Genomic DNA, 23,596 nt, shown 5'->3' with positions numbered 1-23,596 from the left:
GTGTGTGTGTGTGGGGGGGGGAATCCTCCCCGCCCAGCAATCCACACAAGTAAATTCTCTGACCCTGAGAATAGTTTAATTAATAAGAATTTGTACTAAACTTCCTTTGTAAGGTCAAAGCAAAGAACAAATTTGTCTCCTGACTTGCCAGCGTCTCTTGTTATGACCTCTCATAACCCAAAGCTAAACATTGAGACAAAAAGCATTATCAGTTTTTAAATTTGTATACTGCCCTATACCTGCAGGTCCCAGGGTGGTTCACAAGGTAAAATCACAGTATATAAACACAAAATACATAATCAAAACTTAAACAACCCAATAACCCTCTGCAAGAAACACAGTTTGCAAGATTGTGCTGTATGTGTGCCACAGGAACATAATGCCACAACGTGGGGAAACTGCTCTGTGAATCCAAGGTTCATCTGGCCGCAAACATGTTGTGAAGATAGACCTACCTGCTCACAAATGGCGCCAGTCATGGTGACTGGAAAGGGTCGAACATTGCCTCTGCCCAGGTTCTCCCTTTTCCTCTGATTGCTGAAGAGTTTGAGTTCTCTCTTCTCTTCTTCATCCAGCGAGTTGCAATATCGTACCTAGAGAGTAATCAGCAATGATCTGTGTTACACTGGAAGTTGCAAGCCTTGGCTTCTCCTCCAACACTTTTTCTTTTTTCTTTTTGCAGGCAATGTGGGAGGAACTTGCCACCTACATGCAGACATTTTCCCCCTCAGCAGATGGGCTTTCAGCCCAGATCAGACTCTCGCAAGCCAATTTCTCTTTTTCCTCTCCTCAAACCACAATGGTCTCTGCTGCTTTCTCTACTACCTGTTTGACTGCTGCTATCCAGTTTATTAATGATACTCCCAATATGCACACATGCACATTATTAAAAAACAATGGCTGCTTATAACTCGCGGAAGACCAATGTGTCATAAAAACATGGTGGTTGACCCTGAAAAGTTGATGGGTCTTGGGATAAGGATGTGTAAGGGAATAATCACAATGCTAGGACACTACTCAAGGGACATGGCCGGACCAGAGATTAACACACTGGAAAACTGTCAAATCCAAGGAAAATTAAGAAGACTTCCTTGGGCTGTGGCTTTCTAGCCCCTTTCCTCTCACCACTGGTACAGTCAAGTCGCATCACACACACATTTAACTTGCAGAAATTAAACTATACACGTTTGGCTTCAGTGCCATTCTGAATCAATTTCAGCCTTTTTCTTCTGCCTGTATCTGTCTCTACCTGTCTTCCTTCCACCTCCATCTCCCTTCTTCCTCCCCCAGTCACTCAACCACTCACACATGGAGGAACAGGGAAAGGCCGTAGAGACACTGCAGAAGGTCTCCCCCATTTGCCAACAAGTAGCAGGCCAGAAAATAAGGAAACGTTGGCTATGTGTGATTTTCGCATATGCATGTATAACCTCAGCATATGATGCGATTGCACTGTATCCAAAAGGGACCGCCATCTTGCTCTTCTCCTGGCACATACTGGTCTGGTTTCTGTAAGTCAACAGAGTATCGCTAATTCACTTGCCGCTGAACTCAAAGCTGAGAAGGGATAAATTACTTCCTGATTCAGTAGACAAGGCTCTTTTAAAAAGGTACTTCAGTGGCACTCAAAAGAGCTTAGCAAGCCCTTGACGGCGCAGCTTATGGCAGGTCCATAACTATTTGCTTGCTTGTTCACTGAAACTGGGCTCAGGCTTAAGCCAAGACCAACAAGATGTTGTCAGGATGATTAAAAGGCCTCCCCTCCACCGGCCGCCTTGCCTTCAAATGTTTAAAATGCGCACTACAATTTCTCAGGGCGAAACCCAAGTTACTGAAAGGGAGACACACAGACAAACCCTTTTTCAGCCCTTGGAAAATAATTCAATGGACTGCAATTTTGAAGTGCCAACAGGCCATATGTAAAAGATCATCTGAGCGCCCTTGGGTTTTCACCTCCCATTCTGTTTTGTTTTTGAATTTTAACTAGAGTGGTCCCAGACTGCACGATGCTTTTGAAAACACCTTCTCGAGTAACGCATTTTAAAATAATCTAAAATAATAAAAAACAGGATCATGCTTCAGGTGCAGAATTGTGGCACAAGTGATGTAAGAGCCTGAAGGCCCTGCCTGAACAAAAGTAACAGTGTGATTTATAATCATATATAACTAACAGCAAACTCATTCTCCAAGGGGCAAACCCTTAAGGAGTCAAAACTGACAATGTCTGCTGGAAAGAGGGAGGGGTCAGGAGGCTTGGGGAGCACCAGCATTTGCAGAAGTACAATGATAAGAAAGGGAGGAAACCCAAAGGTTGGTGGGCAAACCCAAACCCAACATTATTAGGACTGAGAATGCTCAGTGGCCACAGAATGCTGAGTGCTCCCTCATGGAAAAATCAGGGGAGGGGGAATAATAGAATTGTAGAGTTGGAAGGGACCCTGGGAATCATCTAGTCCAACCCCCTCCAATGCAGGAATGTGCAGCTGTCCCATACAGGGACAACCTTGGTGTTATGAGCACCATGCTCTAACCAACTGAGCTACCTGGGAATGGAATGGAATGGAATGGAATGGAGAACCACAGAAAAGTCACACCCGCCATAACCTCCCTTTGGATCCACCCACCTGAAGCTCTGTCTACCTACCCAACACCAGCTTCACTCAGGGAAGCCATTCCTGTCAACCAAAGATGCTACAAGAAACATTCATCTTCAGGGGGCAATGGACCTCTGAACTCCAGATACACAGGATTGCTGTTGTCCTCATGCCCTTGGCTTGTAAGCCTTCCAGAGGGTTATGTATATACTTGGCTGCATTTTGCAATTTGGCAATGCCACACCCTGCACTTTAAAAAAACGGTGTATTTATCTTTTACAGGTATTATACAGAACATTCAATAAACTCTTCCCACACCCCACATGGAAGAACAGATTCATATGAGAGACATAGAAAAACTATAGTTTGAAAGTCATCCTACTAGAATCATAGAGCTGGAAGGGACCCAAGGGTCATCTAGTCCAGGCTTCCTCAGCCTTGGCCCTCCAGATGTTTTGAGACTACAATTCCCATCATCCTTGACCACTGGTCCTGCTGGCTAGGGATCATGGGAGTTGTAGGCCAAAAACATCTGGAGGGCCGAGGTTGAGGAACCTGATCTAGTCCAACCCGCTGCGATGCAGGAATACTAACTAAGCATCCATGACAGATTGGCTGTCCAACCTCTGCTAAAAACTTCCAAGGAAGGAGAGTCCACCACCTCCTGAGGGAGTCCATTCCCCTGTCAGAAAGTTCTTCCTGGTGTTTAGTTGGAATCACTTTTCTTGTAACTTAAAGCCATTGTTGTCTTGAGTCCTGCCCTCCAAAGCAGGAGAAAAGAAGCTTGCTCCATCTTCCATGTCACAGCCCTTAAGATATTTGACGATGGTTGTCATATCTCTTCTCAGTCTCCTCTTTTGCAGGCTAAACATACCCATCTCCTTCAACCGTTCCTCATATGGCTTGGTTTCCAGACCCTGGATTATCTTGGTTGCCCTCCACTGCACATGTTCCAGCTTGTCAACATCCTTCTGGTGCCCAGAACTGGACACAGTATTCCAGGTGTTGTCTGAGCAAGGCAGAATAGAGTGGTACTACTACTTCCCTCAACCTGGACACTATACTTTTGTTGATGCAGCCTAGAATAGCATTGCTTTGTTTGCTGCTGCATCACACTGTTGACTCATGACCCAATATGCTAAAAGATGTGCATTTGTCCATAGCTTGCTGCGAGTCACTCGTAGTCGATAGAAATGCTCTTTTGTACAAGCATACGAAATAAAGTCGAACCATGTGTTTTGGAAAGCATCTCTTGATTTGATTATTCTTTGTTCACCTAGTTTTCCAGTCAGTTTGTCCAACAGTGCCACGTCCCAGAATTGACTCAGCCACACTTCAGATAACATTTAGGGTTCTTGAGTCACTGGCAACATCAAGCAAGCAGCTGTTATTAATTGTATATTGTATAATGATAATGCTTCATAATCTCCTTCAAATATACGTTAATAAAGCAATGGTGAGGTTGAGATGTACCTGTTGTTTAGTTTTCATACTCATTTCACAAAAAAAGTTATCCGAAAATATACCAAGCTTTTGACAAGTCCACCACATGTGGAAAAATGAAGCTACATTTTAACAGTTTCTCCAGCCAGTTCTTGGGAGAGTGCAATTGATTTTATTAAGTAGTACAGGATGCAAATACCATCTATGAGTTAGCTCTTGTGCATTTTCCCTAAGTTTAGCTGAATAAAACTGAAAAGGGAATTTCTGCCAGATTCTGTTCCAGGAAGGCTCGTTTAGAGTATCATTCAAATCTCTCTCCCAGTGGAGTTTAAAGGTTTGCAAGAAAAATTGGTTAATGAGCTGTAAATTAAAGAAATGATACCCTTGCCCAATGGATCAGCAGAATAAATTATATTTTCCAGGGGAGTTAAAGACTCCTGGGTTGTGATGTTTGTTTGGGAGATAAAATGTAAGACTTGGTATATATGAACTCAAGAGTAAGCTGTGTTTTCCAAAGCCTGCTGGATCTCTCTTCCTGTCATATACTTTCTGTTCTTATAGAAGTCTCTGATCCTGCTTCCTGATTTTTGTATTCCTGTATTCTATCTGGATTAAAGAAGCCAGAGTGGACAATCAAAAGATTATAGGTGACGTAAAAGGTAAAGGGACCCCTGACCATTAGGTCCAGTCGTGGCCGACTCTGGGGTTGCGGTGCTCATCTTTATTGGCCAAGGGAGCCGGCGTACAGCTTCCAGGTCATGTGGCCAGCATGACTAAGCCACTTCTGGCGAACCAGAGCAGTGCACAGAAATGCCGTTTACCTTCCCACTTGCACTTCATGCTTTCAAACTGCTAGTTTGGCAGGAGCAGGGACTGAGCAACGGGAGCTCACCCCATTGCAGGGATTCGAACCGCCGACCTTCTGATCTGCAAGTCCTAGGCTCTGTGGTTTAATCCACAGCGCCACCCACGTCCCTTTAAAGGTGAGGTAGGAGGAGCTAATTTGCTGCACTAGTTCTGCCAGACCTGTAAATTAGCTGTTAAAAAATTATAAGCAGGGGTAGAAAGAGAGCTACATCTGCTCCAGCCAGGACTTTTCTTCTTGAAAATTACCAAATACATTAATATGGTTAAGGATTAATATTCTAAAGGGAAGAGAGCATTTCTAAACTCAGACTGGAGATCAAAAATCATTTCCTAATATTAACAAGAACAATTGTCCCAAGAACAATTGTGGGGATGGATCTCTTAACTGATTCCCGGGCAGAGATAGAAAGATTTTAAAGGACTTATTTTAAAGGGCTTATTCTTTTTTGTTCAATCAAGTGCTTCTGAGTTCTACAGAACTTCTACAGAAGCAAATCTCTGCACAAATGGAATACAGATATTCTGTAAGTATCCATCTCCCAAAGAAATTAAGCATCTTTCTTTCCAGAGAATTTGGATTTTTTTTACGTAGTTATGGGCCACTGTGTTCTAGAAATGCTTTCTCTTTCCTCTGGGCATTAGATGGTATGAACTTCTCTCTCTCTCTCGCAGAAGCTCAATAAAGGAGGCTTCGGTCAGACACTGGATTGTGTAATGCTCTGTATTGTGGACCCCTTGGGATCTTGGGGTTTCAAAAGCTTTTGATAAATGTCCCTCATCAAAAACCCCTGAACATGAGATAAGAGGAAGAGATTGTGAAGAGCTCCAAAAATCTATGTCCGAGGTGGCATGAATATGTCAAATACAACCCAATGTAAACTCAGCACATTGAGTCAAAAAATCCTAACTTTGGGCAGTCTGAGATGGTAGTGGCTGGCCAGGAACTGGATAAGTTAGTTTTTGAAATATTAAGTGGTATATAAATGCTTTTAAATAAACAAACAAGTAAATCTTGGGGGCATAGTGAATAGCTCAATGAAACATTGATCCAGGATATGCCAGCCCTGAAAAAGGCAAATCCCATTTTAGGAAAGGGATAAAATATAAAGCTGACAATATACTAATGGCATTATAAAAATATATCATCAAACAGGACTCTCTCCTTAAATGATCACCTTATTTCAGAGCAGGAATAAATTATTTTCTCAGTTAAATATTATGGACCAGCTAAAGTGATGCTCCTAACATGAGTGTAGCTTAAGAGTAGCCTGTAGACTCACACAAAGCAAAGATATGAAAATAAAGAATAATTAAAAGGCAGAATTACTCAAAGGGAAGGGGAAAACCCAGCCATGCCCCCTAACCAGGGAGTTTGTTTATGTCTAGAAAGTAAGCTCTTTGGAACAGAGAGTTTTAAAAAGCATTCCCTGCTCACAAAGAACCCCTTGGGAAGAGAGGGAACATTCTTTTCTGAAGCCCAACTGACATGGACAAGAATCGACCAAATTTGGATTTCTAGAGGTCTGGCACCTAAAACCAGAAAGGTGGAAATCTGCCCAAAGACTTGCTCCGACCATAACGCAGTAAAGATGGATATGACACTACTACCAACCGGCTCCTTTAGATGGAAGATGAATGACAATTTGTTTAGAGATCAGGAGATCATCAAGAAGGCCCAAAAAGCTTTGAAGGATTACTTTGAGATAAATTTGAATACTACGGTGGAAAAAAGAATCATCTGGGACGCAAGTAAGGCCGTGATGAGGGGGTTCCTGATACAACAGAATGCTGTAAAGAAAAGGATACAAAATGAGAAAAAAGATAAGATTTTGGAGAAAATTAAAGAATTAGAGAAGAAGTTAAGATTAAATCCGAAGTCACAGCCGATTCTGAGAGAAATTAAACTCTATCAAGCACAATATTCTAAATTGATAAACCAGGAAACAGAGTGGAAAGTTAAACAAATGAAACAAAGAACATTTGAATCGGCGAATAAATGTGGGAAACTGCTAGCATGGCAGTTGAAGAAGAGACAAAAATTCAAAAAGTTAGGGTTCCAGGTGGAGAAATCGAAGTTAGAAACAGAATTGTTAGAACCAAAGACCAAGGTACTATCTAGAATGTATAACTTGCTGCTAAAATGGAATACACAAGACGAAATGGTTAAATCGGCTATGATAAAATGGGCACAGGACATTGGGCATAACATTATGTTTGAGGACTGGGAAAGGTTGTGGACCACTGGGCTGAACTTCACCGCATGTAATGCTCTGAAGGAAAATGTAATGAAAATGATATATAGATGGTACATGACCCCAGTTAAACTTGCCAAAATATACCATTCGTCTGATAATAAATGTTGGAAATGCAGAGAAAATGAAGGAACATTCTTTCACCTCTGGTGGACATGCCCTAAGGTGAAGGCCTTCTGGGAAATGATATATAATGAGCTGAAAAAGGTATTTAAGTATACCTTCACAAAGAAACCAGAGGCCTTCCTTCTGGGTATTGTCGGCCAGAAGGTGTTAAAGAAGGATCGAACATTTTTTATGTATGCAACAACGGCAGCAAGGATTCTTATTGCAAAAAACTGGAAAACTCAAGATCTACCCACACTGGAAGAGTGGCAGATGCAGCTGATGGACTATATGCAACTGGCCGAGATGACCGGCAGAATCCGTGATCTGGGAGAAGAGAAGATGGAGGAAGACTGGGAGAAATGTAAGATGTATCTACAAAAACATTGTAATTTGGTTGAATGTTAAGAAGGATGCTAGATTATAAAAAATTGGCCACCACTAAACTAGATTTAAATTTGATGATAAGTGAGACTAAAGAAAATATAAAAATTTTTTGGAAGAAGTGCTAGATTATATTTGAATGAGTGGACATGAGATTGTAAACAAGTTGATAATTTGTTTGGAAAAAATTTTTAACGATGTAAATGGGAGCGGGAGACGTGAGAGAGTCCAAAGAAGTGTTGAAATTGTTGTAAAAGAAGTAAGATTGTTTATTATGTGTGCATTTATATTTAAAAACCTTAATAAATATTTATAAAAAAAACAAAACACAAAAATTAAATACAGTTACAAACTTAGAGATTGAAGGAAGGAACATTCAGAACCCTGCGGATATTAGAAAGTGCTTCCAGAGATACTTCAAAAAACTATATACTCAAGGGCCACAAGATGAGGATGAGATAAAACAATTTTTGAAAAAGAATGGACTATCAAAATTGTCACAAGAAAATAGATCAATCCTGAATTGTAAAATAACACGACAAGAGATCGAACAAGCCATTCAGAACATGCAATTGGGCAAATCTCCAGGGCCAGATGGGCTTACCTCCAAGTATTATAAGACATTGAAAGATTATTTGATACAACCACTGATGGAGGTTAGCAATGAAATTTTGGAGGGGAAGAAGGCTCCGGAATCGTGGAAAGAAGCGTTTATCACATTAATACAAAAATTGGAAACTGAAAAGACACAACTTAAGAACTACCGTCCCATCTCTCTCTTAAATGTGGATTACAAAATATTTGCAGACATTTTAGCAAGTAGATTTAAAAAAGTTCTAAATGAAGTAATTCATAAGGACCAGGCAGGCTTTCTCCCAGGTAGACATTTGTTTGCTAACACAAGGAACATTATTGACATTTTGGAGCTTTTGCAAACAAATATCAATACAAAAGCAGTGCTGATTTTTATAGATGCGGAGAAGGCCTTTGATAATATTTCCTGGAAATTTATGAAGGAAAACCTAGAAGGGATGGGAGTGGGACGGGGTTTTGAAAATGGCATTGACGCAATCTATTCAGAACAAAAGGCTAAATTGATAGTTAACAATGTGATTACAGAAGAGTTCAAAATTGAAAAAGGAACACGACAAGGCTGTCCTATTTCCCCATTGTTATTTATTTCGGTTCTGGAGGTGCTCTTGAATATGATTAGAGGGGACCGGTTGGTGGAAGGAATTCAGGTCAGAGCGAAACAATACAAACTTAAAGCTTTTGCAGATGACCTAGTCTTGACCCTGCAGGAGCCAGAATCTAGTACGAAAAGAGTATTACAATTGATTCAAGAGTTTGGCCGGGTGGCGGGATTTAAATTGAACAAGCAGAAAACTAAGGTATTGGAAAAAAACTTGACAGATACAGAGTCAGAACGGTTTCAGAAGGAAACAGAGTTAAACGTGGTTAAAAAAGTAAAATACCTAGGGGTAAACATAACAGCAAAAAATCTGAGTTTATTTAGGGACAATTATGAGAAATGTTGGTCAGAAATTAAGAGAGACTTAGAAAGTTGGACAAGATTGAAACTTTCCTTGTTAGGCCGTATTGCTGCTATAAAGATGAATGTATTGCCAAAAATGCTGTTTTTGTTTCAAACATTACAGATTGTGGACAAAACAGAATGTTTCCGGAAGTGGCAGAGAGATATTTCCAAATTTGTCTGGCAGGGCAAAAAGCCCAGAATAAAGTTTAAGATACTAACTGATACGAAAGAAAGAGGGGGCTTTGCCCTGCCAGACTTAAGGTTGTATTATGAATCAGCAGCTTTCTGCTGGTTAAAGGATTGGCTGCTTCTTGAAAACACTGACGTATTAGATTTGGAAGGTTTTAACAATGCTTTTGGTTGGCATGCATACTTATGGTATGACAAGGTCAAGATTCATAAGGTTTTCAAGAACCATATTGTCAGAAAAGCAGTGTTTAATGTCTGGACAAAATATAAAGACTTATTGGAAAACAAAACTCCAAGGTGGCTTTCACCATTGGAAGCTAAGGCCCGAAAAAGACTCAATATGGAGGCCAAATGGCCGAAGTATTGGGAAATACTAGAAAAGGATGGAGATAATTGGAAATTGCAGAGTTTGGAGAAAATGAAAGACAAAGTCCGAGATTGGTTACATTACGCTCAGATTAAAGAAGTTTTCAAACTTGATAAAAAGTTAGGATTCCAGGTGGAAAAATCGAAGCTAGAAACAGAATTGTTAGAGCCTAAGACTAAGGTACTTTCAAGAATGTATAACCTGCTGTTAAAATGGAACACACAAGATGAATTGGTTAAATCGGCCATGATAAAGTGGGCACAAGACATTGGGCATAATATTATGTTTGAGGACTGGGAAAGGTTGTGGACTACTGGGCTGAACTTCACTGCATGTAATGCTTTGAAAGAAAATGTAATGAAAATGATATATAGATGGTACATGACCCCAGTCAAACTGGCAAAAATATACCACTTGTCTGATAATAAATGCTGGAAATGTAAGGAAAGTGAAGGAACGTTCTTTCACCTTTGGTGGACTTGCCCTAGAGTGAAGGCTTTCTGGGAAATGATATATAATGAACTGAAAAAGGTATATAAGTATACCTTCTCTAAGAAACCAGAGGCCTTCCTTTTGGGTATTGTCGGCCAAGGGGTGTTAAAGAAGGACCGAACATTTTTTATGTATGCAACAACAGCAGCAAGGATACTCGTTGCTAAGTACTGGAAAACTCAAGATCTACCCACACTGGAAGAATGGCAGATGCAACTGATAGACTACATGGAACTAGCGGAGATGACCGGCAGAATCCGAGACCTGGGAGAAGAGACGATAGAAGAAGACTGGAAAAAAATTAAGATTTATTTGCAAAAATATTGTAAATTGTATGAATGCTAAATAGGATGCTTGATTACAATTAACTTGGCACCACTTAAATAGATGAAGTGTTGTATGAAGATAAGTTAAATTTAAGAAAAAACAAACTTTTAGATAATGATTAAGCTAAAACTAAATTTTCCTTTTAAGGATTGAAACAAATTGTTTCTAAAATTTGAGAGATAATAATGGAAAACCTGATAGAAAGAATGGAGACAAGGGGATAAATTGCTGGTTTAATGCTTATAACTTGGAACGCAGGAGCGGGAGATGCGGGGAAGTCTAAAGGAATTAAGAAAATATGTGATGACATGTAACACTTTTGTTTGTTCATTTATATTGTATTTGAAAAACCTTGAATAAATATTAAAAAAAAAAAAAGCATTCCCTGCTCTATGCTAAAACAGCAATAAGGGGCATACCACACTTCTTTAAAAAGACAAAACCTTATATCAGGGTAAAAATATGCAAGATGATTACAGTTGTAACTTGGTTGACGAACGCCTTAGCAGTTGAACGTTTTGGTTCCTGAACACCACAAACCCGGAAGTGAGTGTTGCAGTTTGTAAACATTCTTTTGGAACCTGAACGTCCAGCAGGGCTTTCGCAGCTTCCGATTGGCTGCAGGAAGCTCCTGCAGGCAATCGGAAGCTGCGCCTTTGAAGTCGAATGATTTGGAAGTTGAATGGACTTCGGGAATGGATTCCATTTGGCTTCCAAGGTACGACTGTATTTATTTCATCTGTCTTTCTTTGGCCAAAATAGGCCTACAAGGTGGGTCACAGAATAAGATTTTCAAGCCACGTTAAAACAGCTGGAAAATCACTTCGAACACCAGAGTGAGATTGGGATGAAGGCCAACCTGGCGTCCTACAGATGTTTTGGAGCAAAACTCCTATCAGCCCCAACTAGCACTGCTCTGGGGGTCACCAGCTTAGAGAAAACTGTTCTCAAACAAGACTGGGGACTGGAATTGAGCACACATTTGAGGCACTGCAAGGCATTCATTTTAGAAGTGTATAAACACCACAAAAAGGACATGAAGTCAACAGCCCTCTACTGCTATTGCCCCAACCATGAAGCTGCATATAACCATTGTGATCAGTAGTCATTGATCAACATCCTGTTATCAATATATCTGAAGCCATCTTCAGCTAGTGGCCATTGTGACATCTTGCAGCAGTGAATTCCATGAATTAAGTATGGATTGTATTGTTTTCTCTGAGGATACAGCCAGGCACTTTTGGATGAAGGAGTAAAGCTTCTCTCTATCTGCTTTCTTCACACCTTGCCTAATTTTACAGCCACCCCTTTCTCTATTGGGAGACCTGCCTGTCTCTGGACTCATTTGTAGTTGGCAACTTTTAAGACTATTGATGAGTTAAAACTCAATTCCAAGAGTACTTATCGCCTTGGAACATCTTTGCTTGATGTCCCTGGGCCTTAGTCTAGACTCCAATTCTACAGTTGGAGGATCTCACTCTAAGGGAGGTATTTAATGTCTTTTGAGTCTCTTCCAGCAGCAGGATTTTACAATTCTGTTAACAGCTTTTTGAAACGAAAACAAACATGTCTCAGCTTCATAACATAGTACATTTGATAGGCTACCAGAAGTTTGTTTGTTTGTTTGTTTTACCTCACACGCTCATGGTACTAGCGAACATTAGCAGCTAACTATCACACAGCCAGGGCAACCCAACACACTGACAAAGTTATGGGACGTTCAAGAAGAGTACCATGAATCAAGTCCATTTGCAAACACAGGAATTAACACAATCCGGATTTGCAATACTGTAATATGCAAAAAATAATTATATATATATACAACAATGGAATAATTGGTCCTTTGGAACACAGGTGATTTTCATTTAGTCCAGCTGAGTGAGGATTGGGTTTTGAGAGAAATCATCTCCCTACTCAATTTCCAATTTCTTCAGAACCTAAAATTACCCCCTGATAAGAAAAACTATGTCTCACCACACAACAAAAGTGTTACATTGTGGCCTACTCATTGTTATTATTATTATTTAGTGAATTTGTATACTGTCCTTCATCCAAAGATCATCAGGTGGTTTACAACAAAAAAAAACCACAAAATACGTAACAAAAAATCAAAATCAAATCAACGACTCCCCTCCCACAAATCTGTATCTGAATGTATCTGAGTGTATCTGAGATCTGAGTGTATCTGAAGAAGTGTGCATGCACACGAAAGCTCATACCTGGAACTAACTCAGTTGGTCTTTAAGGTGCTACTGGAAGGAATTTTTTTATTTTGTTTTTTCCCCTCCCACAAATACATTTAAAATGCCATAGAATGTTTAATCAGCCAAAGGCCTGGTTATAGAGAAAAGTCTCATGTTGCTACCCTCTGGGCCTCTTGTGGAGGAGCCATATGAAGAAAGTTCTCAGATGATGATCACAGAGTCCAGGTCAGTTCATATGAGGAGAGGCGGTACAGCATCAAACATTAAAAACTTCCCTAAACAGGGCTGCCTTCAGTTGTCTTTTAAAAGTAAAATAGTTGTTTATTGACTTGACATTTGATGGGAGGGCGTTCCACATGGAAGGCGCCACTACCGAGAAGGCCCTCTGCCTGGTTTCCTGTAACCTCACTTCTCGCAGTGAGGGAACCACCAGAAGGCCCTCGGCGCTGGACCTCAGTGTCTGGGCAGAACAATGGGGGTGGAGAAGCTCTTTCAGGTATACTGGGCCAAGGCCATTTAGGGCTTTAAAGGTCAGCACCAACAATTTGAATTGTGCTCGGAAACATACTGGGAGCCAATGAAGATCTTTCAGGACTGGTGTTATATGGTCTCGGCTGCCACTCCCAGTCACCAGTCTAGCTGCCACATTCTGGATTAATTGCAGTTTCTGGGTCACCTTCAAAGGTAGCCCCACGTAGAGCGCATTGCAGTAGTCCAAGCGGGAGATAACTAGAGCATGCACCACTCTGGCAAGACAGTCTGTGGGCAGGTAGGGTCTCAACCTGCATACCAGATGGAGTTGGTAGACAGCTGCCCTGGACACAAAATTAACCTGCACCTCCATGGACAGCTGTGAGTCCAAAGATTGAAAGCAGCCTTCCCCAATTTTGTGCCCTCCAGTTGTTTTGAACTTCAACTCCTATTATCTCTAACCACCACCTAGCTGGTGCTGATGGGAGGGCACCAGGTTGAAAGGCAGATTTGGGGACTGAGTTTTCTCTATGGGTGTCCATTCTCTTGCATGCGATTTAGTAATCATTTGAAAACAACTTTAGGTGCTGCTAGTATTCTTAACAAGGAGAAGCTAAGTCAGTCTTCAAAACAATGCTCAACTGGAGCAAAGTAGAGACTTCTCGGGTGTCTAAGTATCAGGAAGCCATTTTTTTGTGTCTGGCTTTGGAAGTTTTTGGCATGGATGTAAGGCCCCATTCTATGGCTTTAGTTAACTCAAAATATGCTGAACACAGCTCCCCATGTCCTTTTCCAGTGGAGAGGAAGAGCTGTGAGTTTTAAATACTCTTCTGTGAAGCAGCAAATGTTGTGGCCAGGGCAGCAGTTGCTTGCTGTGGAATCCAAAGGGGGGGGGGTCAATCCCTAAGAGTGCCACAACATAAAATGCAGAAGTAGAACTATTTCTTCAGGACAGCAGGAGAGGAGGAAAGGGTTAAATCCCAACTGGTGCATTTGCATTTTTTTTTAAAAAAAAACTTGTTATGTTAGATATGCATTTCATGCCTTATGTAGCTTAGTAAGTCAGTGGTTAACAACCTGGTGCTCTCTGGATAATTTTTTAGGACTACAATTCCCATAGCTGTCAACTTACAGATTTGAAAATAAGGGACCAGCAGCCTTGAAAATAAGGGACCAGCAGCCAAAATAAGGGACCTGCAGCCTCACCTGCTCCAGGCACTCCAGTCTTCCTGTCCTCCTGCAGTCTGGTCAAACTCATGCTGGTAGCTTCGAGAACACTGTCCAACCAACTTTGTAACCAGAGGTTCAACTGAATAGAATCTGAATCATATGCACCACAAAGCCTATGCAGCCTCAACTTAAGTTGGCTCCCCGGCCTGGCTTTGCACTGCAAAGTTTGCAGCAGCACGTGCAACAAAATGGCGTCCAGCATTCAAAAAACCCCTCAGCTTGCATTAACTAGCCACACACAAGGCATGCAAGCTCCACTCCCCAGTCGTTCTTAGACTTCTTATTGGGTGAGCAACAAAGCCAAGCAACACAGTTGGAGCCTCCCTCCTCCCTGGCCGGCAGGCAGGGAGGGAGAGGAGCTGCTTCCTTTGAAATTTACGGGACATCATTAAAGGGACATTTAAGGGACATCTATCAATAAGGGACAGCAGCGGGACATGGCGCTGGAATAAGCGACTGTCCCTTCAAATAAGGGACACTTGACAGCTATGACAATTCCCAGCCAGCATGATCAATGGATAGGGATGGAGAGCCCAAATCTTCTAGGGGGAACCAGGTTGACAAAGGCTGAGCAAGTGGCTCCTCACAGTGGCAAGTTGCAGATGTGGTGCAAGCAACCCATTTTAATGTGTCCCAAAGACAACATTTAAAATTTTACTTTTTGCTATCACATATAACGTCACAGTCAGATGCAATAAAAAGCCTGTATGTTTCAGTTCTTCAATTCAATACAAAAGCAGAAAACCTAATATTTTAGCACCTGCATCAGAAATATGTGCTCTTTTATCTAGTAATATTTTAACCTACAGCAGCAACAACTCTGTGCAGAGAGAAACGTTTATTGTACCTATACTTACAATTTACGGGTATGTCATTTACACTGAGAGCCAGGCCAGTTTATCTGTGAGTCTGAGCCCAAAAGGTTTCATTATTCTTATGTATAAAAAACTATCAACATCTCTCACTACAAAATATGTGTTTTCCAGGAAAATAAAAGTTGGAAACTACGATTCTCAGTCAAAGCAAAAGCAAGAAATATTGGAGAGATAAACGTAAGTAATAGGACATCTAGACTCTAAATAGGCATTGCATAAATATGCATTCCCAGATAAAATATGAGGACTGTTTCCCTTTCTATTCTACTGAGAACAAGTACAGAGGGCAGGGTCTCTGCCAAGTAATTCATCAGCCAGCATGAGAGTGGTGGGGAGGGGGCAAAGTGAGGGAAACATTTTTAAAAACCCAGAGAGCTTTTGCAAAACAATCCTTTAACAAATCCTTTGCCAGAGACTTGGTTAACTGGCTAATTGCTGCACGCAACAGCGACATCAGAAAGATGGTCCAGTCCCCTGCGGTGTGCACTAAGCCAATGTTTCCCCAATTATTTCTAAATGACTCACCTCATTGTCGTGTGGCGGCAGCTGGTGAAGGAGCTGTTTGATACGGGCTTTCTCCCCTGGGCTGTTCACGTAGGGCACTTTGTCTTCTGGGAGGCAGCTGTAGTACTGATGAACCTAAATGTTAGAAAAGGGGGACTGCAGTACAATGTCTTGGCTTTGTTTTTGTTTTGCTTTCGACTGACAAGACACAGAGAAATCAAACGCTCTGAGCAGCGGCACTGAAAATTACCAAAGACGTGCAGCTATTTTTTTAAAAAAAACCAAAACAAAACAGAAAAGCAACAAACTTTCCTTAGGACAAAGGCAAACGCTCTTTATCTGACAGAAACCGAAATTTGTTTGGAAGAGGGTCAAAGCAAGAGCGAGGGTGGAGGGCGAGGGGAGAGCAGTCTGTTTTCGGTCTAAAGCTAACCCGCCAAGGTCGTACTTTACCGTTTTCTCTGTCACTCTCCAGAATGTAAGCATGTTTCCCTTGGCTAGGAGGATCTGTCAGCACCTGCCTTTGTGAGCGTAGGTTAAGACGCTCCCCCTTGGCATCCAATCTATGACTGGGTAACTGAGCCTCCACCTACACTCCAGCCCCCAAGGCCTTTTCTGTAACAATTTGTGAAAATAATCAGCAGATAAAATCTGTCGGAAGGCTGGGTTCTCCCTTTAAGTCTCAGAGTGTGTAATTAAAAACAAACATGAAGAGTGCAGCACAAGGTGCAGTGCCCAACAAGGCCGGGTCCCAAGAGATCCCATTTCTCGTACGTGCGTTGATGATGGGCACACACTTCCGCTGCAGCTATGGGCCTAACAAAGCAGCCTAGTTCTTCCCGGGGACCAGCTACAGCGCAGCATCACGCTCTGTGATCATGCCGACGCGAGTGGCAAGTAACGCTGTGTACAAACAGCCCCGTCTACTTGATCTGAGGGAACACGGTTCAGAATGTGGAAGCTGGGGATTGCTCTCCACCTTCTTTTCCGGAACATGCCACACTCAGAGGAGCTCAGCTGACGTTCAATGGAAAATCCTGTCACTCAAGCAACCCGATGGCTTGCTTCAAAGGTTCTGTGCCACGTTGCTCCTTCTGAAGCATAACAACTGGCTGCTAGGACATCTTCCCTGCCATGTGTGTGTGTGTGGCAAGAATGTGACACCATTTTGGAGGTATCGTATCCTCAGAAACACAAGCACCACCATCACGTCCCATGACGACACTGGAGGAATGGTGCGATTTGTAGAGCCTCTTCAACTGTCCGATTCCAATGGGCAGCAGCTCTTTGGGGTGTCAGACAGTGATTTTTCACATCATTTGCTGTATGTTCCTTTAATTAATTGGGGGTGCCAGAGAAAGAACCTGGGACTGTCTGCATGCAAACCACGGTTTCTACCACGAAGCTATGGTCCCTCCTAGCAAGGGGCTCACCATTGACACATTGAGAGTCTCCACACCTGCACCAGGAATGTTTTAGCCCAAAGCACTTCAGAAAACGCTTCATTGTCCTATGAGCCTCTCTTTGCTCATAAAGCCATCAGAAGAAGGCCTGCTCTCTAAACTCCAGCACTGGGTGATGTGGAATGAGAGGCCTGGCATTTCGATGGAGGTGCCCTTGGTGCAATACTCCCTTCCCTAGAAGAGCTTGCTTGGGTTTTAGGAGGTAATGCTGCTCCAGCAAACATTTATAAATGTCAATTTTATTCCGGTCTTAAATGTTGCTTTATTGCAATCCTCTGCTATGAACTTGTAATTGTTATTTATGTTGGGGTTTAAAGAACAACAACTTTTAATGGACAGCTTTTACATAGAAGACATCTGATTGCTTTTTAACTGTTGTTGCCTGTTGAGGGCCTTTTTAGTTTTTGAGTGTGCAGTGGGATATAATTTAAGCAAATTAATCAAAACAAACCTTACAGGGAAGTGAATGGTATGCATGGGATCACAACAATCCTTGCACTAAGCAGTTCTAAGCAAATGTGTATGGGAATGGGATGAGGCTGTAACGTGTCCCTACCATCTTAGATTTTACCCGGGGGAAAGTAGAAATTAGGTTTCTCAGAACTATCACCCCAACACAGTAACAGGAAGGAGAGACAGCTCATACTACAGGATAGCTCTCCGTTATCTACGCCAGCCTGAAAGCAGCCACATAATGCACTCACATTGAAGCTCCAGTGTTTATTTTACATGCCCAACCCCATTGCATCATTTGCACGCATCACAGAAAGAGATGCTTTGAATGAAGCCCAGAGCTGCAAAGAAAGTTTATGCAATGAATCCACGACTATGCCCCCACTCTATATTATGAGCAACCAATTTGTTCAGCCAAGGAATCTCTAACCAGAAGTCTTAAAAGCCACCAACTAAATGATTACAAATAAGATCTCAGCACCACTTACTTTGCATTTATAACGCATCCTTCACCTGGTTCCTGAACATGCAGTTCATTAAGCTGAACGCGAAGGAAGGCGATACAGCCAAGTTTAGGAAGACTAACCGAACCAAAGCTCGCCTGAGCAGACTGTAACTTGGGTGGTTGAAATCTCAAGCCAGGTCTCCGATTACTCCTTTTCTCCACCACAATCATCAGTTGATTTCTGAATGTCTGCATTTAACAATCAAATGCCCCTGTCGATAGCTAACTGTCTCTGTGCTCTGTAGATACAGCACTGCTGATTTTCTGCTATTGAGCATCTGTGCCCAGGACGCCCTTGAAACTGTGTGAATCCACAAGTAATTTATTCTTGACTGGCTGCCAAATTATGTCACGCTTGTCCCCAAGGTAATAAGCTGTAAAGACCCAGAGCACAGACAGGAGGAGATAACAAGTCTAAATAGCAATCAGGTTATCGTGTGCGTAGATATTTGTTTTCTGGCCGTGCCACAAGAAAAACCAGAGCACAATGCTTTCAAGCATTTCCTCTGGGAAGTCTTCCATTTCATGTCAGGAGGTCTGTCGGAGCTATCTCCCATCAGATTAAAGAAATAGCTCTGCAGGGATGGGCAAATGACTTTGGGAAACTAAAACCAACCCAAAACTGAGACAGCAGGTCCTGACCTGCACCTCGTCACCTGAAACGAACCAGGGACTGTTAAGGAGATTTGGATCAGATCCAAGAAAGACGCCATTCAGGTAAACCCCAAAGAAAGCACTGACTCCTTCGGATTCTGCCCAGGTGATTTCAACTCCTTGCTCTGCAGGCAAATCGTGAATGTCATCATTAAAAGGATTTTCAGAAGCTTTCGCTTTTACCATCCTTCAAAATCAATGCATGCTCTCCTTGGGCTGTAAAACTGGGCACCAGCCAAGAGAGAATCCCAGAGCACATCCACCTCAATGATATGCAGTTGCTCCCACAGGTGATACGTCACCTTCGGGATTCAGTATCCTCACCTAGAAAGTATGGGCACATTTCACCACCTCTCCACTGCACTTCCACTTCCAAAATGCGTTTAAATCCTTGATGGTGTATGCTTCTCTCAGTGATAGTAATGCCCGCTAACCCTTTCCATCTCCCTTCTTTACCATCTGCTTGTCTTAACAATGGATTATAAAGAAAAACATGTACAGAATAATCTTTTAAATAAATTAAAACTGGCGAAACAGCTCCAGGCTGAATAGAGCAAAATGTACTGATTAATTCAAGCAGCCTTTTAATTTGTTCTGTTTACAGCCAAAGACCAACAAGATAAATAGTTGTCCCTGAGCACTAGATTCTTCTGGTACCTGCCCTCTAGGCTAGACTATACCCAAAAACAGAATAGGAGTTCTCAACCCCAATCCAGCCAGCCAGTCCGGAAGGGGTACCATGACTCGTGGTATCAAAAACAAATGTGAGGTCCAGGAGAACCAACAAGGAGGAATCTTCCTTCTACAGTTATTGGTGCAGGTACACAAGGCCACAAAGGAAGCCTTGGTTATAAACCTATCAGAAACCTTACTGAGAGGCAGTAGATAGGCAGTTTGGTGCAGTGGTTAGAGTGTCAGACTAGGGCCTGAAAAGCCAGGGTTTGCGTAAATAAACTGTTAGGTTCTATTCCTAAATGCAATTGGAAGAAAGCACTGTTGAAATCAGTGAAGGGGGGGGGATTACTCAGGACTGGAGAACAAGACTTTCTGTGCCTTTACACAGCATTCCTATTATAGGACACACTTAGTACCAGTGTCTCATTACAAAACACGCCATCCTTGCTACGTTGGCACAATGCGGTAGGCTGCGTCACAGCAACTGCTTATAAGGAAGGCGGCAGCCTAGTGGGATGTGTCTAGAGGGGACTCAGAAGGAAGATGGATTTGCCTGATGCTCCCATTCTGCTCAGTCTGAAATTCATTCAAGTTTGTGGAAGGAGGATTTCAACATCTGACAGCAATTCCGTTTCAAAACACAGAAGGCTGACAAGATGGAATTGTGGGGGAGCAGAGAAAGCAAGCCTGGGAAATAAATGGTTCCTCAGGGCCAAAGTACACACAATGTTAAATTTGTCTTTGTGTATGTAACAAGCAGGTTTTTAAAAAATATATATGCAAATTGCATCAGCTGTGGGGGGGGGGGAGCAGCTGATAACTAATGGGATCAGGGCAGGAGTAGATGACGAAATTAACCCTTTCTCGCCCAGCTGCAGTTCCTAAGAAAATCCCTCTTCCAAAAGAGTACAGTGGTACCTCATGTTACATATGCTTCAGGTTACATACACTTCAGGTTACAGACTCCGCTAACCCAGAAATAGTACCTCAGGTTAAGAACTTTGCTTCAGGAAGAGAACAGAAATCGTGCTCCGGTGGCGCGGCGGCAGCAGAAGGCCCCATTAGCTAAAGTGGTGCTTCAGGTTAAGAACAGTTTCAGGTTAAGAACAGACCTCTGGAACGAATTAAGTACGTAACCAGAGGTACCACTTTATTTGCTTTGGGGTGGGGGTATATCCCATTGGCACCACAGTTAGCTTAGTCCCTGGACAGAAAATAGTCTGTCCTGAAAAAGTTTATACCAATGACTGCAACTCCATCCAGTTCAGGTAAATGACATGAGAGCCATTCATCCAGAGGGCCTCTCTCCTACCATTGTTTAAACTCAAGTTTATTCGCCTTCATCCAGCCCACAACTGCAGACAGACACAGGAGCTCAGAATATTTTGTTTCCACTTTTAGTTAACCACAGTTTGTGGTGCTGTTCACACCTGGAATTTTGATTGACACTAAATAATGGTTAGTTCCAACAAGTCAGCCTCCTAATCATGTTCTTCAAAGCTGACTTATTTGAAGTTAACTACAGACTAGTTACTACAATGTGGTGAATCAAAAGCAAAAAGCTGTGTGGGAAGAGGGGAAGCTGAGGCTCTCTGCAGCTTGTGCACCTCACTCTAAACCATGGCTTAGAGCTGGGGTCAGCAAACTTTTTCAGCAGGGGGCTGACCACTGTCCCTCAGACCTTGACTAGATTTTGGAAAAAAATAATGAACGAATTCCTATGCCCCACAAATAACCCAGAGATGCGTTTTAAATAAAAGGACACGTTCTACTCATGTAAAAACACCAGGCGGGCCCCACAAATAACCCAGAGATGCATTTTAAATAAAAGGACACATTCTATTCTGAAATAAATAAAAGGACACATTCTATTCTGACTTGTTGGAACTAACCATTAATTCTGCAATTCTGGGCAGCATCAATAGGAGTATAGCATCTAGATCAAGGGAGGTAATAGTGCCACTGTATTCTGCTCTGGTCAGACCTCACCTGGAGTACTGTGTCCAGTTCTGGGCACCACAGTTCAAGAAGGACACTGACAAACTGGAACGTGTCCAGAGGAGGGCAACCAAAATGGTCAAAGGCCTGGAAACAATGCCTTATGAGGAACGGCTAAGGGAGCTGGGCATGTTTAGCCTGGAGAAGGGGAGGTTAAGGGGTGATATGATAGCCATGTTCAAATATATAAAAGGATGTCACATAGAGGAGGGAGAAAGGTTGTTTTCTGCTGCTCCAGAGAAGCGGACACGGAGCAATGGATCCAAACTACAAGAAAGAAGATTCCACCTAAACATTAGGAAGAACTTCCTGACAGTAAGAGCTGTTTGACAGTGGAATTTGCTGCCAAGGAGTGTGGTGGAGTCTCCTTCTTTGGAGGTCTTTAAGCAGAGGCTTGACAACCATATGTCAGGAGTGCTCTGATGGTGTTTCCTGCTTGGCAGGGGGTTGGACTCGATGGCCCTTGTGGTCTCTTCCAACTCTATGATTCTATGATTCTATGATTCTATTCATGTAAAAAAAATGCTAATTCCTGGACCGTCTGCAGGCCGGATTTAGGTGGTGATTGGGCCAGATCTGGCCCCCGGGCCTTAGTTTGCCTACCCATGCTCTAAACCATGGCTTAGAGTGACATGTGAACACAGTCACAATGTACCCATCTAGTTCTGGATTCCCTACTCTGACTAGCACCACTTCTCCAGGGTCTTTTCATCACCTGCTATCTGACCCCTTGAACTTGAGGTGCCAGGGGGTTAAAGTTGGAATCTTTTGCATGCACTCTACCCATGAACTAAGGCCCTTCCATAATCCATTAAAGCTGGCCATTGTATTTAAAAGTGCCTCTATGATGTAATCTGCAATGGTCATCATCAGGTGCAAATACCTAGAGTTAGGTACAGTGACATAATGTGAATGTTGGTAAAAATTGCTAAAGCAGGTCTAGTCTTGCATCAAATAAGATCTTGGGAGAATATTTCACAAACAACGCCTTTCATAGGCCAGTCACACACTCTGCAAGCTCCGCTCCCCTGCCCCAAATATTATTGATCTCTCAATCTTTTTCCAAATATGAATTTCTCATTTTTTTTCTATAAAGAAGGGCAGTTGAAATAACGTGACGTAACACAGAGACATCGCCGGCAAGAAGGTAATAAGTATGTTGGAAATTAACAGTTCCTTCAAGCATAAAGAAAGAAAAAGTGGTGGTGGAGGGGAAGCCTTGTAAAATGAAACAAGAGGAAGATTCTCTTTCAAGTTCAGCCAACTTTATTCAAAGGAATCGAGGGAAATAATTGCATTAGCCCACAATACATTCAAGTTCCTCATCAGCCTCATTTAGTATTTCTCTCTGTTCTTTTTCTCCTCCCCTCGAATTTCAAAGTACCTCAGTTTTTAAAGTCATAGCTATGCATGTTCCTTAGGGATGACTAAAAATCCTGGGAGGTATTTCTTTAAAGCCTGCAGGTACTCTAGGGATTCAGTTATTTCTCTGACAAAAGGCATCTGCCAGCATCAAACTGTAAGTAAATTAAAAAAATGGACACTCAACTACCTTGACCTAGTATGTCATGAAAATTCACAGACTTTCCCCCTCTCTCTCCCCCTCTTTTCCACCCTTTGGCTAGGCCTGTTTGCAAAAATGCAAGCGCTTATTGTTTAGATGAAAACTGTCTCTAAACATGCTTCAGCATTTTGAAAGTATTTTCTCTCATGCTGCTCCAGCTGAACAGTTTGCTTATGCAGGCATCCTTCTTTGGTTTCAAATCATCACAGCTTTGTAAGGTTTGGTGGTTAGGAATTGGAAAAGTTTGGTTTATGGAAGGGGAGGTTGTGGCCATCACCTACCCCTCCCCTTTAAGGGTATTCCTTTAAAGGAATCTGGGGGTCAGTATTCTGGGAGAGTATTCATTTAACCCACAGCGCCACCCGCGTCCCTTAACCTGAGGTAAAGGTAAAGGGACCCCTGACCATTAGGTCCAATCGTGACCAACTCTGGGGTTGCGGCAC

The 23,596-nt window shown here is 42.3% G+C and overlaps 2 protein-coding genes across 4 annotated transcripts in view; one reads left to right on the top strand and one right to left on the bottom strand.

Moving 5' to 3' along the window:
- The window catches only part of LOC309337153 (uncharacterized protein C3orf49), a 503,307-nt gene that overhangs the window by 225,573 nt on the left and 254,138 nt on the right, over window positions 1–23,596 (top strand). The window lies entirely within an intron of this gene.
- The window catches only part of PRICKLE2 (prickle planar cell polarity protein 2), a 266,815-nt gene that overhangs the window by 42,081 nt on the left and 201,138 nt on the right, over window positions 1–23,596 (bottom strand). For both annotated transcript variants that reach the window (XM_081852494.1, XM_081852495.1), the window contains 2 exons: window positions 15,863–15,976; window positions 456–593 (listed from right to left, as the gene is read on the bottom strand). In XM_081852494.1, coding sequence (XP_081708620.1) covers window positions 456–593; window positions 15,863–15,976 — 252 coding nt within the window. The remainder of the gene's footprint in view (window positions 1–455; window positions 594–15,862; window positions 15,977–23,596) is intronic.

This window comes from Podarcis erhardii, assembly GCF_964252035.2.
Source record: "Podarcis erhardii genome assembly, chromosome: 2".
Classification (NCBI taxonomy): domain Eukaryota; kingdom Metazoa; phylum Chordata; class Lepidosauria; order Squamata; family Lacertidae; genus Podarcis; species Podarcis erhardii.
The sequence above is the reverse complement of the archived record's forward strand: the minus strand, read 5'-3'. Positions and strand labels throughout refer to the sequence as shown.